This window comes from Sciurus vulgaris (genome assembly GCF_902686455.1).
Source record: "Sciurus vulgaris genome assembly, chromosome: 6".
Classification (NCBI taxonomy): Eukaryota; Metazoa; Chordata; class Mammalia; order Rodentia; family Sciuridae; genus Sciurus; species Sciurus vulgaris.
In genome coordinates, this window is record NC_136466.1 from 68,683,477 (window position 1) to 68,700,134 (window position 16,658).

A 16,658-nucleotide genomic window follows, 5' to 3' on the forward strand; every position below is an offset into this window, starting at 1 on the left:
CTCAGTTTCTGTGGGCGCTTGAACGTCATCCTGCAGGCCTCTTGCCCTTTGCCTGGCCTCTTGCCCACAGCAGTCACCAAGGGAAACAGCAATTCCTAGGTCCCTAAGTGATGCAGCCAGACCTGGAATGGTGAGCCATAGTCGCAATGGCCTTCGGTAGCCTTTGGTGGCTTCTGTCTCCTTGTATTCCGGCCTCCCTCCCCCAGGAAGCAGCAGCGAAGGGAAAAAATGCATCATTGCTCAAGTCTTCTGGTGTACAGGATCTGTACATATAGTTCTTGGAAGCTCTGAGCAAATTTCTGAGAAGCTTCTTTGAGGGAGGAGGAGAACCAAACTCCTTTCTGTAGGTCTAGTTAAGACCAGTGCAAATAAACAAAAACCAACTGTTGATTCCTAGGGTAAAAGCACCGCCTGCTTCAGAAAGTTTACTTCATCCCCAAACCAGGTCTGTTGTGGAGTCACTGACTTAGCTCCAAATCAGGTATTCATAACGCTTCCTAGTTCTATACCCACCCCCATTCCCACCCCTGCCCACCCTTTCTCACTTAGGTTGAAACCTCTGGGCTGGAAATGGAACCAAGTTCAGATGCCATCTACCATGTTAGCTCTCAAATTGACCAAGCAGTGGTGTGCTGGTAAAGGTTAACAATGGGCTGTCTTGGGGAGGGGCTGATTCATAGCATTTGGTGATTTCAGTTGTGTAAATAACTCCCATCCTAAATGATTTCAAGCTACCAACAGTTGACTGAGCAGGTCACAAGATCCCTGTATATTTAACAGCTGGCTCCAGGCTTAGGCACACTGTGGATTGAAAGACTAACTGTCATCAGTTTTAGCTTGTGCAGGGATGGGGTAGGCAGGTCCAGAACTTACTTTGCAGTAAAATGAGGAATGGGGGCAGTGCTGGACGGTCAGCCAGGCCTCTGAGGAAATACCTGTCTTTGCTGCTCCAGATTTTCTGCCTTTGTCCCCTAGCATCTGAGAACAGCAACATGGCAAAGTGCTTGAGATTTTTCATGGTGCTCAGGATCCCCAGGTGTGCCTTTCATAGAAATCGCCGCAGGTATTACCAACATAAAGAATGTCAAGTGGGCAGAGGAAGAAGAAAGTAGCCATTTTCACTTGGCTCTCTGTGCAACACCACTGCTGTTCGTGTGTATTCAAACAGCAATGTGTAGCAGGGCATGGTAACACACACCTGTAATCTCAGCTACTTGGGAAGCTGAGGCAGGAAGATCATTAGTTCAAGGCCAACCTGGGCAAGACCCTATCTCAAAACAAAGTTAAAAGGGCTGGGAATGCAGTTCAGTGGTAAAGCATTTTGCCTAGCATGTGTGAAGACCTCAGTTCAATCACCAATATTGTGAGAGGGAAAAAAGACCAATGATAATGTTAAAAACAAAAACAGATTAAGTTAGCATGTAGGAATTAATGCTCCAACTCATGCACATTTCTAAACCCATCCTTCCCAACCCTGGCTGGAAAGGGCGGTAGGCAAGTACCGAGGATTGAACTTGGGCACTCCACCACTGAGCCACATCCCCAGCCACATCCTCAGCCCTGTCTCAGTGAGACCATGGTCTCACTGAGTTGCTCAGTGCCTCACTTTTGCTGAGACTGGCTTTGACCTTGTAATCCTAATGCCTCAGCCTCCCAAACCACTGGGATTTCAGGTGTGCGCCACTGTACCTGGCTGGTCTTTTCTTTCTGTACCAATCTTCTGTCTCTGCAGACAGGGCTCCTTAAATCATGTCTTTAAACTTGTAGCCAGTACAACATGGTCACTGGTCTTTGCCCCACATTAGGAAAGCTCCTGACCCCATCTCTGCTGGTGGCTTCCCTGGGAAGTCAAATTTACAGGAGTAGAACATCTGATTGACCTGTGACATGTGTTTAAGCAGGCCACATGAGTTTCAGGATATTTTGACTGTCATTTTGACACCTTTTGGCTTAGGTATCTGCCCATATCTAGTCCTTTTGACCGTGACCAGGGAAGCAAACAGGGAGAAATAAATGATGTCTAAGATTGTCCTCTAGTGGGCGATGAACAGAGAGCCATACAGCCCCAAATGCCTAACAGCCCTGGTTGTCTATGAAACAACTTAACAAACATCTAGACACTGCCAACTCTTTGCAAGGTGGTAAAGAACTTCATATTGTAATACTATATTATTGATTTTTGAAGGCAGTGAACTTTATAAAGCTCATTCATAGATATCATTCTATTTAACCCAAACAACCATAGATGATAAGCATTTTTATGTCCTTTTCAAAAATTAGAAAAATGATACTCAGAGAAGATTAGGGATTGAGGCCCTATGGTTAGGATAGAACAGAACCCCACTTCATGTCAGGTTTTCTGACCCTAAGACCAGTGTCTGTCTTCTTCACAGAGAAGCAGACAATCTAGTGGGAAGAAAACCATAGAAATCATGCCAAAGCTTTATTTAGAATTTTGGTTCTGAGTGAAAGACCCCACAAAACGAGGAATATTTATTGGTCAATGTATTGGAAAGGTTCAGGTGCATCTAGACCAACAACCAATGCTCTTGTCTCTTTTAACATCCACTCACAGGCTGTCCCATTCTTGGGCAGGTTCCCCCATCAAGGGGACAAGATGACTGCCAGCAGCCCTCATGGCTCCAAATCCAGCTGACAGAAAGGCTCTCACTGTGACTGTTCTAAAATAACTTAAAAAAATGATTTCTCCTTGGACTTAATTAGGCCCTGTGCCCATTTCTAAACCAGCCAATCATTACATGTGGGTGGAACTGATGATCTCTTAGACCACACCAGAGCCATATGGTCACCACTGGATCCAAGGTTGATGCCAGGCTGCACAAACCCATGGGACCTCAGGACACGCAAGGTTTTAATCCCTCAGGAAAACAAGGATTCTATTAACAGAAGAAATGGGTGCTGACCAGGCCAAAACAACATAGTCTCTTGGAATGGGATAAACAAAGGACATTCACCACAGGGACTCAAGTGGAAGATAGCACCTAGCACTTGGTTGTTAACACAGTTGGTGTCCAATAAATACTGAGCAAATGAAAAAATGAACATTGGTTCAGATCAAGATAGAATGGTACAGAGTTGGTGCCTCTAAGACTAGGGCCATATTGGTAGGAAGCCTGAATCCCTGTATGCTATGCTAAGGGGCTAGCAATTTCGTCCTTTCTTCCATCATCTGTCCCTCCCTCCCACAGGGAATTTCTGAAGGGTTGTTATCAGGTGCCAACATCAAAATTTGGAGCAGAAAAAAAAAAAAAAAAAAAAAAGAACCTTGAAAGTATTAAAATGCTGTGCTTAAGTGAACTACAGTCCTGTGTGGGCCAAGAGCATCTTTGCCTGTAGGTTTCCTGGAATCTCTTTCTTTATCTGGTTGTCCTTGAAGCAAAACAGCTATGAGCACATCCTGGGGACGGAGCAGCAGGGGTATCTAGGCTGACTAGATATACCCACCTTCTTCCAGGGCCTCCAACTATGCCGCCCCACCCAAGCTAAGGTGAAGGTCTGAGCTGGGTGCCCCTGGAGTTTCTCAGACTCACAGTCGCGGATGGTGGAACAGGTTTGGGTGTGGTCCCTGGGGTGTGTGAACATCTTTCTGAGCTGTGGAGCACTTATTCCACCCAGTTCCATGTCATGGTTAGGCATAATTTATTGCCATTCTTTGTTACAACTGACTCGGGTGGGGGGTGTCCTTCATGAGAGTTCCAGTCTCAACACTCATGCACCACAGGAGGGGCCAAGACATCAAGTGACGACTTGACTCGGCTGGGTTGGAAAAGTATTTGCAGAGAGCTCTGACGGATGCAATTCCTCTCCATGGTTAAAAGATTCAGTCATGATTTCTTCTGGCTCAGAATGGAGAACAAATGTCCGAATTTAAGAAAGAAGCTTTGCTTGCTGAGTGAGAAAGGCATCAGGGCTTTTCTTTTGGTAAACTAATTCCAGCATTGGTCAAGCTGGACTTGTGTTTTCCCTTTAATATTGCAACAACTATTTTAAAATTTTTGCTTGCTATCTGAAGTGACTTTTCTAACAGTCACTATTAAATTTTCAAAAAACAGTCCATATAAAGTAGAGGACCTTCACACTGGACCTTCAAATAAAGACAACAGTAGTCACAGCTCAGGCTAAGAAGTCATAAGGGTGGGGGCAACACACTTACTGTTTATTGCTGATATTAGGAATTCCCTTGCTGTGTCCTGTACACCTTGTCCCAGGACAAAGCCCCAGCTCTGTGAACTTAATTAGGCTCTGGATTCATTCTGTAACCAACCAATCATAGTGGCTAGGTGAATCTGATCATCTCATAGGCCAGGCCAGGGCCACATGGACACCACTGGATCTGGGTTTTACGCCAGGTCACACGAACCCTTGGGACCTGAAGGTAGGAGACAGGTGGCTCACTAGAAGAAGGGGTACCATATGCCAAGCAGATGAAAACAACAGCTAGCCATTCCTTGGGGTGGGAGAGGGAGAGGAGGGCACTCATAACTCCCGAGCCCACCCCAGAGTTAGAAGAGTGTGAGAGTTAAGCGTGTACGTTCTGGGTTCAGCTGAGGTGGAATCTCTGCTGTTGTTCATTAACTTGGTGACTTTGAACAAATTTACCCATCTCATACTTGGCTTCCTCAGCTGCAAAACAGAGTAACAACAGTACCTATATTTCATAGGGTTGATTGGAGAATTATATTACAGAAATTAATATGATGCCTATAAAATGGAAGCGCACCAAAACTGAGACCTACTTTGTCCCCTCATCTTAACATGCAGCTGTCTGACCCCTCGGGGGCTGCAGCAGTCTGAATGAAGGTCTCTCTCTGGGAGCCCACCTCTGTGGACATCATATATTCCCTGTGCCCTACAGAATGTCCCCTATCATCTATTTTGAGTTCCCTAGCTCTATTCTGTCCTCTAGCTCTATTTCCATATTTCATTATACTCAAGGAGTTAAAATGCCATGAATATCATCTGTTTTTGAGCATGAGCAGATAGGGCTAGAAACACTGGTTCTCCCACAAGAAGACACAAGTCCATGGGATTTCCCTGGCAACGTCCTAGAGCCTGAAGGTCTGTCCTGGGCAGCTGGATCAGGGTGGGGAAAAGAACTGTGTTCAAATTGTTAAACTAAAAAAAAAAAAAATCACATTCCATGTTTCCAGCCAGCAAAACATGGCTGGGCCCTCTGCAGCGGCTGTCTCCACGCCATGAACTCAAGGATGCTGGGACTGGCCAACGCTTGCAGCTGGAGTGTCCCTGGAGCTGCCCAGAGAACCAGGAATCTACACCGAGCCCAAGAAATGAGAACTACTCACCCAAGACGAGCAAGCAAAGGGATCCAAGGGGGAAAGAACGTTTTTAATAAAAATATATCCAGCTCTTAGTCCTGTCTCTGCAAAACCAAAGCTGAGTGTTTGCCAGAGGCTGTGCTTTCTGAAGGCCTCTCTGCTAAGAAGGGCAAAGTATGGCTGTTGACATTGGTTAGAGGGAGGGAGAAGCCAAATTAAAAAGGGAAAGGAGAACTTTCACAATTATAAAAGAATCATGTGTGATGTGATTACAAATACGAACTTAGGTAAAATCGTGTGTAAATCTATAAAGAAAAATGTAAGTATGTTTTAAAAGGACGTGTGAACTTTAGAAGCAGATAGATTCATGTGGGAATTTTGGATTCACTTCTTCCTAGCTAGTGTGAATAAACTCCCTGATCCTCAGTTTTCTCATCTATTCAATGGCAATAATGATAGCACTTCCTTCATAATGTCTTAAGGATTCAGTGAGTGAATCCTAGGTACTGTGTACCACGTGAGAAAGCAACTACTGTCACAGAAAGAACCTGGAAGCTCAAAGACCAAGGTGGGGGTGAATGGGGGTGAAGAGTTTTCAGTTTCCAGAAAGCCCTATCTTCTCATATTCTGGTTGTAGTGATAGCACATTTCCCCGCTCCCTCTGCTTCATGGTCTAGTCTTTGCTGTCCTTCTACTTGGGACATCTCCCTTTGCCCAAGTGGCAAGCTCCTCTCTCTCAAGGTCCATCCTGAACGTACCTCTTCTGATCTGCTCTCTCTGGTTCTTTCCTCCCAGGTAGAAAGGATGGGTCTTCCATGGTGCAGCCTGTCCCAAGACCACATCCTCCTGGTATAGCGACGCCACATGACAAATGCCTCTTCTTGTACACTGAGTGCCACAAGGACAGAGGTTGTGTCCTACTCTTCTTGGTGTTAGCAGTTCCTGGCATGCAAGGGGTTGGTCAAGAGCAGCTGCTGAATGGAAGCATAAAAAAATGGAGGGTGACTGCTCTAGAAGGACGATGGCCACTTGTTCTCCAGTTGGCGAAATGAGAACAGAAATGGACTTCAGCTGCAACATGGGAAACGTCAGTCAGACACAGAAAACTCTCAGTGAGAGTGCTAGGTCCCAGACCACGTTCCCATGGGACGGCATGGAATTTCCTTGATGAGTCCTTATAAAGGAGTACTTTTAATGTTCGAGGTGATTCTGATGTGGTTTTGCTTGAAGGCTAGCTTCCAGCTTGGTATGAGGTTCATAAAATAACCCGTAAGTAACCCGGATGACAGTTAAGGGTCTTTTGGCTCTGGGTTTAGCCTGTTCTCCAGATGATTTCCTGTGCCGAACACCAGCCAAGGAAGCTGGGAAAGAATGTGGCTGTTTGTGCCTGAGTGGAGGGTGGGGAGTCTTGCTCCAACAGGCCTCAATCCCAGCTCATGAACACACAGTGTTTTGCCAAGGGTCACAGTTACACTGCGCTCAGGTACCCAAATCTAATGATACTCAGTTTCTTTTTTTCAACCATAACTGTAGAGTAAAACGGGAAGGAAGACAGTGCTTTCCCACTTGACTCTTTTATTTGTTTAGCATACTCAGGTGCTACATGGCCCCTGTGTGCCAGGCCCTGCCTGGGTGCTGGGTAGAGATGGATGAACAAGACCAGGTCTCTGTCCTTGCTAAAGAAGGACAGCTTTTGAACATTTTCTTACAAATGGCAAATAAATTATAAATAGAAAGTATTACAAAGGAAGGCTGGCATGGTGGTGCATGCCTGTAATCTCAGACTCGGGAGGCTGTGGCTGGAGGATTGTAAATTAAAGGCCAGTCTCAGCAATTTAGTAAGGGCCTGTCTCAAAATAAAAAATAAAAAGGTCTGGGATGTAGCTCAGTGGTTAGGCACTGGGTACTGGGTTAATCCCCAGTACCAAAAAAAAGGTATTATGAAGGAGAAAAATGGTGTGATAGAAAAAAAGATGGGAAAACAGAGCCATTCCTTCATTTCACATCACAAAGGCAAGGTATCATGACCCCATTTCTTTTTCGCAGAGGAAGCTACCAAAAAAAAAAAAATAGTTAATAGTGAAAAAAAAAAAATCTTTCCAATAACCTACCCCCACAAAATGCAAAAAGGATGTGTGGCCACAGTGTCAAACATATCTGAGAACTTTAGGGTGGGCACAAGACCTGGAGGGTAAAATGTACCCGAAGAAAGGATGTGGGAATTCAAGGCTGCACTTGAAAGTTGGCCAAAGCCCTGGGAGGTACCTGGGTTTGAGCTGACAGACTGCGGCCAGCCTCCGGGGCCAATCACACGTGAAACTGGAGCGATACACAGTGCGATGGGAACTGCCAAGTGCCGTGGACGTGGCGGGTCTTGGTTTTGATCACTTCAACTGAAAGCCTTCCTGCTCTGGTCTGTACGAACCATCAGATGCTGGCTGGGTAGCATGGTTGGGTGGTCTGGGGATGCACCCAGGCGTGTGCATGCCCCTCCTGAGGACAGCTCCTGGAAGTCGCCCATGCCGGGAGCCTTGGGGCCCCAAGCAGTGAGCGCATTGTCAGAACCTCCCTTGGCTGCTGTGCAGGGGGAGCCGCCGACACTGACTAGCTCAGCACAGTTAATTAGTTGCAGCTTAGCTTAGTGCTATTAAAAGGAGGGCAAGCCAATGACATTGACACATCGGGGTAGGAGAGATATGTGGTATCTGAGTGGAGGTTGAGAAAGAACCGAGAAAAGAAGAAATTAGAGCCATGACATAATTCTCAAGAGCAAGCAGGTTTGGGGTCTGAGAAAATCTTTCTTCACACCCACTGTCTAACATTTACCTAATTTCAAGTGTCAATCAAGGCCATTTCTAACCGGTGTGCTCTTATAAATAATCATGCAGCCAGAACTAACAAGTGAAAAATACCAAGTAAACCACAGGACGTGACAGTTTGATCTCTGCTCTGAGTGGCTGCTAAAAGCAAAATGAAAATGAAAATCTTTCATGTTAGGAAGATGTGAGAATTGAAGTGACTGGGGAGTCTGCTGGGAAGGCCAAGGCCATAGATAAGATTTGCTTACCATATTTCATCCTCTCCACAACCATGTCAGATACATATGTGTGCCATGCTCAGGCAGAAAGCTTCAGGTGCTGGGAGTTTTCCAGAGGAGCATGCAAACTAGGGAGGGCAGCAGGAGCTGCTCACAGAGGCAAAGCAGCATCTGAAGTCATTAGCCAAGGAGAACAATACAGGCAGCTCAGGTGCACCCACACAGTCACCTCTGGAGACTCAGGCACCAAGGGAGCCTCACATCTCTTGCTCCTCCCCCAGGCAAGCAGCTGAAGTCAGAACCCTCACCTCAGTCCCCACAGCTCTGGCTTCCCCAAACTCCCTCCTTGAGAGGTCAGTGAGGCTGCTGAGCTTGCAGCAGAAGCTTCTAGGCTGCAGCGCGGGATGCTCTTGGAAGGGGTACGAGGACTAAGAAGACTCAGGACTATGGGCTGGTCTGCTTGTGTTCTGACTTTTTGCCTATTCTACACTGTATTCATGAAGTTCTGGAGAACAGTTGATCAGAATGCTGAATTAAGGAAAAATAAAACAATGTGTACTCTGAGAAACAAAGTCAGAAATGTTATGTGAGATATGACTTTTGGGGGCTTCATTGTGTAAAATACCCGATTAGTCCATGTTCTAAGTGTACTAGCATTTGACCTCTTCCAAAATGGAAATAAAGCTCCTCAGAGCTCTTTAAAAAATCAGCCCTCTCTTTGTCACCAATAACTGCAGGCGGCTTGGGGACGTGGCTCAGTGGTAGAGCACTTGTCAGCCATGTCTGAGGCCCTGGGTTCCATCCCCAGCACGGTAAAAACAAACACACCAAAAAACAACTGCAGGAGCCCCAACTTATGATCTTTGATCACAGTCTACATGTTTATTGGAAGAAATATTAAAATGTTTTGAGCCAAAACTATCAGAAACTCAAACAAACATACCACCAAATGGAAAAGTCATTTAATTCAAAAGTCATACTTCCACTTATTTCAAAGCGATTGTCACATAACCAAGCAAATGGAAGAACACCGAGTTTCAGAGGCTGCTTGACCCAAGTTGTGTGTTCTTTATAGATACACATATGACACCAAAGCACATTTTTTTAAAAAGTCTGAACACAGTAAAATGTTTTTCTAATAATAGGGGAAAAGTTCTATCCTATCACAGATTACTTTTTAATTATGGAAACTGGTTCTCTGTACCAGTCAATATTCAATATTGAAGTTTAAAACAGTACATTCTTTGCTTTTTTTTAAAGAAAACATTAAAGTGCCATTTTATAAGTACTTTATTGATATTATATCACACAGCATTTTACAGTATACTCAGAGGTAATCTAAATTATGAATTAAACATGCAAATAGCTTCTTTCCCAAAATATGGACACAATGTCTTTTAGAGTGTTTTTGAACACTAGCCTAGCATTTGCTACTAAGTTTTTATGGAACTGATCTTTTTTTCAACATGACTTTTAATAAGTTAAGAAGGAACATAGCTGCAGATACTACTACCTGATAAATATGAACACAGTTTTTAAATGGCACTTAATTTACATCTTTGATCTTTTGCTAGGCAATCAACAGCCTCCTCATGTGGGTCTTTGTGAGTCTACGCGCGCGCGAACGCACACACACACACACACACACACACACACACACACACAAATGCATACATATATACCTTAGAATCATGAGATATATCTTTTCACAGATACAAGGTTGATCCTGGCATCTGGATAACCAAGAAAGCTGCTTGTAAGTGTCCACTTGGACAACTCTGTAGAAATGAATGATGTAGAATGACAGACTGTCATAGCCTCAGCAGGGCTGCTCCAGGGAACTCGGGCATTTTGTTTATCAATACTAATGTGAATTTTGACCAATGTTTAAACTATTATCCTTCCATGGGTCTAGGACTGTGCTGTCTGCTCTCTAAAGCACTCCATATTGAAAGATACTTTCACTTTTAATGTCCTGCCTGCCAAGCTTTTGTAAAAATACTAGTTATGAAATTTTTCTATAGTTTTTTCCCTCTCCATTAAAAACAATATTTTATCCCTCTAAAATAATCCAGTGTTTCTCAGTACAGTTCACCACTCTCCCTGGTCCTGGTGTTACTTTACATGCAATACTTTTTCTCTCAGGAACACAGGTGCTTCCATGAGAGACACATTTCAGCAAGGGCTGGCTCTGAATTACATCTGGATTCTCTATGTGGCCTCTCTGTCTGCTTTGGGAAGCTCTTCAGTTAGACAAGTACTGTAGGCGGCAAAAGGAAGAAAGCTAATTATTACTTGCTGGAGTGTCTCAGGCATGCTGCAGGATTGTGCAAGGTTTCCTGCTCTGTGCTGTTGTCATTTTGATGCTACAAGTGTGGAGAAGTGGTTCAGCACCCAGAAGATCAGTGTGACTGCCAAACACAGTTGAGTACAAGATACATTTTTTAAACACCAGCACAGGGTGTGTGTGTGAGAGGGCACCTGGCTGACTTTAAAAGGATGTGGGGCAGGACTGTCAGCATAATTGATTACTGTCAACTTTGCCAGAGATGATAGATAACTCCCTAGACAGAATACCTAGGACATTCCTCTGAAAGCCAGGCAGCTAAGAAGCTTTGGTTCCTTCAGTGCTGGCTACCTACTTGGGGAATAAAGTTGCTCATAAAACATTCAATATAGAGCAGAAAATGGTGACATGGTGGCCACTGGCACACCTGGGAGTTCCATTATATAAAACTCTGATCCAAACTTGCTTTTAGAAACAGAAGTCAGAGGAACAAAGGCACCAATAAATGGTCACCTGCAGCATCCTTTCTGCTTCCCTGCTCCTCAAACATTAACGCCTCTGTAGTTAAGAGAGAGCTTTCAGTGTAACCATTTTGGGGGACAAACTCAGATGACAGAAGGACTTTCCTTTGAGCTGCAGGTATGGCACAGGGTCCACCCTTAACATGTTTATTTGGAAAAACTGGAATTCCATTAGTCTTGCACAAGTCAGGATTTTGCCTGGGGGCAGGGATTTGAAGCAAGTTATCTTCTCCTGCCATGGCATTGTTTAGCTGTGGGCTCCTCGGAGTGCCTGCAGGAGTTGAGAAAGGCAGAGTTTGATACTCCTCAAAGATTCAGGCTGCAAGTAACTGATCCCTGGGTCTTACAAAGGAAACTCAAGGCTCCAAGAAAAGCTTTGGGATCCTCATCAATGATCTTCTCTGATATCAATTCATTTCCCTAATCTACCTTAGAGTTCCCTATTCAAGCAGAAAGAGTTAGGGGTGGGAGGCCCGAATAATGAAGAGACTAAAATTTTGTTTTTGTTTGTTTGTACCTGGGATTGAACTCTGGGCATTTAAGCACTGAGACACATTCTCCGCCACCCCCACCTTTTTTTTTTTTTTTTTTTTTTGACACAGGGTCTCACTAAGTTGCTTATGGCCTCACTAAGTTGCTGAGGCTGGCTTCAAACTTGAGATTCTCCTGCTTAGGCCTCCTAAACCACTGGGATTACAGGCATGCGCCACTGTACCCAGCTTAAAATTCATTTTAATCTTAAAGTTCCTTCCTACTTGTTGGTTCACATTCTGAACAGTTTCTCTAGTTCTTCAGTGAATGGGGAGGGAAGCCTGGATAGGGGAAGAGACACACAGAACAGCTGTCATAGGCCCAATATGCTTTCAGGGAAGCTGGAAGTGTCTGCCTAAAAGATTCCATTGGTAGAAACTTCAATTAGGGCCAACTCAGCGGGGAAGGACATGCTTCCAAGTACTCAAGCTGGGGCCGAGTGGCTATATAGTGTGTTCCACCAAGAAAACTCCCCAAGGAAGGGCCTCGGCCTTCTGTTCCTCCACATTAACTCCAGGTATGTAGGGGCAGGTGACAAATGAAAACAATAGAAGCATGGAAAGCATCACTCTGGGCTCTTTCAATATGGAAAGCACAGTGATATGTAAATAAGCCTGCATGCAATCTCCCGACTTGTTCCCAAGTTCACAAGGAACAGGTTGGGCACCTATTAGTATGTTCCTTTTCTCCTTAGGTTTTCAACAATAGCTTTCTTGAATCCTGTCTCGGTCTTGTCCATGCTTAATTCTTGTTCTTTGATTCAAGGGTGATGTCTCACTTGCTTCTGGTGAGTTCCTTCACATCAGTTGCATAATCCTTGAGCTGATAAACTGAATAGTGAATCACAAACTCCGTTAGCTTCAAAGCCATCTTGAAAATCTTAATGGCACAATCTAATCCCTCTTTTTTCTTATTTGGGGGGTCACAGGGAATCTAGAGGTAAAAGAGAGCAGGAGGAGAGGGGAAGCAGCAGCACATCAAGAACTAGAGATTCTGAGCAGCTGGCTCTTTTGTTTTAAACTTAAAGACACACAATTTACAAACTAGAGTGGCCTAGTGTATGAAGCCTTAGAGGATGCAGAGGAAAGTAAGGAGTAAACCAAGTGTCCCATCTCCTTCTGTCCTAATACTTTGGGGTGCCAAGAGATACACCTGAGAATAAAAACACAAGACAAGCCAAAACAAAAACAAAAAAATAAAAAATCTCACCCCTCGACCTAATTATTTAAATCCTGAGCTCCAGCTTACTGTTAATATGGGCATTCTTAGAAAATCGCATTGCCTGAACATGCCCTTTCCATCTCCAAATCCAAAGCCCAAGGAATGCTCAAAAACACAAGTAGAATAGAGAAGACTGAAACACTTCGATCTGCTGTACCCACCAACAGGAGCCAACAGAGAGCAGGCGCATGAGGATATCTTCTCCTGCCAGGCCAGAGTGGACAATGACCTTGACTCTTCCACCTTGCCTCCTTTCTCTCACTCTGAAACACACTTGTTCAGCAATCACAGCCTAAACATGTGAAGCAACTAGCTTAAAGAATATCAAATATAAAACTTTGCCATATAGTATTTCAAATCACTCTATTTACAAGTTTATCTTAAAAAAAAAAAAAAAAGAAAGAAAAAGATACAGTAATTCAACACAATTCAAGTTTTTCTTTTCTTCTTCATTAGAGGTCCCTAACGGAATTCCAGAAACAGGACACGCTGGAGCAATGCTGCCATCCAAGAGGCTCCCAGTGAGCTTGGCGTTTTATAGTTTGTCTTTCCAGAGTCCTTCTTGTAAGAATATTCACATGTGGAAGATACGGTGACTCTGTTCTTTGGAAGCCATGTGAGTTTGAAATGTCCAGGTGGAACTTCCCCATCCAAGACAGTCTTCCACAAGACCCAGCCTTCTGAGTAGGAAATTCCCTTTCTTAGAAGGTACCCATTCCAGCGCCCGTGCCCCAACTTTTGGTGTCTTCCTGAATCACAATGGCCTACGCTATTAATCTCATGACTCAAACGCCTGAGAAATAATTCCCTTTTTCTGGGTAGCAGAGAATGTAGATGTCTTTTTAAACTACAGACCATAGAGTTAACTTGGGAAGCATTCCTGAAAACCACAGGGCACCAGCACTAAGCAGCCAAAGCACTGCAGCAGGGCCAGAGGTGGTCATCACCAAGGGCAGGGGTGGAGACTAGTGACCGAGAAGGACCAAGTGAATGGGAAACACGATGAACTAGTCAGATGGTCACCCACTGGGAAGGAGGCATCTTACCCTCTAGAAGGCAAATAAGTTCTATGAAGAACAGAAATATTAAGCCTATGTGTAATCTCAAGACATTACTAGAGTTTGCTCCAAATATATCCTGATGCCTCTGAAATTCATCAGAAAAGCAACAGTCTCCAGTTGCCATCCTGTTCACCCCAAGCAGATGACCCTAATTCCTTGATCCTCTGCTCCAGGTTGTTGGAAGACCATTCAAAAAATGGGGAGGGAGGAATTGTGTCATGCAAAGAGGTGTGTGTTCTTTTTTTGGTTTGGTTTTAGAGTAGGTTGGGTTGCCATGGTTACTAGGTGATGGCAGCCCTCAATGGCAGAGAAGTTTCCAGCTCAGGAGGGGGTGTGCATGCTCCTTTGCATAAGAGGAATGGACTGAATTTTGCTGATGATGGGCCAATGGCTGCTTTGGAGATGGTGAAAGATTGGATTTTATATAAACAGAGCTGTAACCCTCTCCATCCTGCATGCAAGCAGACAGACCCAGCTGTCTGCAGCACTGTGGGTCTTCAGAATTAGAGGCAGGACAGAAAGAGCAACTGTTGTAAACAAAAGCAAGGGACCCAGCCCGAACCCTGGTGTCAGTTTCTTTGCTCTGCTCTGTCAAACTTAGCTATGCTGTGTGCTCATGGGGACTGCATCTATCTTACTTCCTCTTTTAGAAGGTTGGGGGTTTGAACGACTGTTGAAACAAAATCAGTGCTTCCTATTTAGGGCACTCATGAGAAAATGGCTTTGCAAGCCTTTCTCTTAAGTTAGCAAAATCAAATGGCCTCCTCTGTTGATTGCCTTCTGCTTCTTCCAGTATTGCCTCTCATCAGCTGAGATGATCGTGGAGATGGGTGACGTGAGTTCCCAGAAACATTCATGTCGACAGGTAGCATTGGAGTCAGTCTTCCTGCTTTTCTCAGTGGCAATGAGAACTGGCCTACAACACTGGAATCAGCGGTTGTCATGGATACCATGTAAAGCTCAGCAGTTCTGCTGGGGCCCATGGTTAGAGAAACTCCACGTAGTTCTCAGGGATGAGGCCAGTCTTTCCATTCAGAGTCCCCTCCAACCAGCCAGGCTCCTGAGATGGATGAACTGTTGGGGAAGGGGAGAGAGGGTGAGAAGAAATGACGTTACACATGGAGCAGGTGCTGGGTGTGTGCTGTGTGTGTGAGGAAGTGTGGGGAGTGAGTGCAACCACTTGTTATGCTCTATAATTCTGGGGCCCGATTAACCAAAGGTTCTTAACCTTCCATGGGATAACAACCTTGTGATGAAGGGTGTTCTGAAATTTTTCCACAACAAAAAAAGAAACTGACACAGACATTAAAATTTTTGCATGTAATTTTAGGGGTTTGAAGCACTTTGTGAAGATACTGGTTTCAACTCTAAGTGATGGATTTGTACTTTTTAGGTTAGAGGTCAACAGTTGGGTGCTCCATCCATTTATGCAACCATCTATCCATGCACCATCCATCTTATCTACTCAGTATCAACTGTATACCAAGTAGAGTGCCCATAAGGACTGCTAAGAACTAGTCTTTACTGATACCTAGCTTTTCATCATGCATTTTATTTTTCTTCAAATCCTTACTCTCTGCTTCTATCTTCCTTGTAAATTCCATTTTCTTTTTCTTTGTTTTTCATTTTGCAGCCTTTGAGTGCACTGTCTGTTCCACCCACATCTTTACTTTTCTTTCCTGAACTCTAGAAATTTTCCCCTTCCTATACACAAGTCTGAAAGCTGTTCTCTTCTTCCTTCTAGGAGACTTTCAAAGTTACTGCCCCTGTGATTTTTCAATATCCAAAGAACACAGATCCATTTCTGTGACATCACAATTCATCTCCATGGAAACCACTGTGGTATGATAAAGATTATAGAAAAATCCAGCTGAGTCTGCAAAGTAGTCAATAGCAGGAAGGAAGAAAGAAGAAGCTGTGGGACTAGGAGGTGGGAGGTGTTTGCATTTGTGAACGGGGCGGTGGGGGGGGGTGGCACGCAGATCTCTGGGGCGTGGCAGGGCATTCACTCTTAATGTATTAGGAAAACTCCAATTACATGAGATTGTTTGGAAAAAATGAATTTCCCCCTGTTCCCTTCCTGGGCTAATTAAGTAACTTCCTGAGCTTGTTTTAGAAAAGCATTTCCGCCCCAACACTACTATATAATTCTACTTTCGGTTTATAGGAAAAGAAGCAAAAACAGAAAGCAAAGGAAGCAAATAGGGAGGGAGCAAAAGGACAGGCCCTGAGGCTTAGAGAAGATCAATGTCAAACATGTACACGCTTCAGATGCTTCCTTAGGAAAACACAAGGTCACATGTCTATTCTTTGGCCTCCAAAATCCTGCACAATTTCTTCTCACTAGGTTTTGAGAATAAAGCTGAAGTAAGCAAGGATACTTCAGATCCATGGCAACCCGACAAGGAAGAGTCTGGAGAGAAGTGCCATGGAAGAACACACACAACTTAAAAGCCACCTGGCCTCTCCAGTCATCAAAGCTCCCAGGTCACCCCTAAATAGCACCCACAAAGACCTGCCCTCTGCCCACCCGCCCAGCTGAAGCTGCCAACATCACTTCTGGTTCTGCGCCTACGAAGCGGTGACAATAAAATCTTTCCCCTTCTTGTGTTGATTAAAGGAGACAACATGGGTGAAGCACTCTGCACAGGGCAGGCACATCATAAATACTTGGTACAGATTAGTTGGGGGGTCTGTGCATCA

At 44.4% G+C, this 16,658-nt stretch overlaps 1 protein-coding gene across 4 annotated transcripts in view; it reads right to left on the minus strand.

Annotated features, from left to right (window-relative positions):
- Window positions 1–9,194: 9,194 nt before the first annotated feature.
- Window positions 9,195–16,658, minus strand: part of ARHGAP26 (Rho GTPase activating protein 26) — a 419,232-nt gene continuing 411,768 nt past the window's right edge. For all 4 annotated transcript variants that reach the window (XM_079146081.1, XM_079146082.1, XM_079146085.1 and 1 more), the window contains one exon: window positions 9,195–15,029. In XM_079146081.1, the coding sequence (XP_079002207.1) occupies window positions 14,941–15,029 (89 nt within the window). In that variant the 3' untranslated portion in view covers window positions 9,195–14,940. The remainder of the gene's footprint in view (window positions 15,030–16,658) is intronic.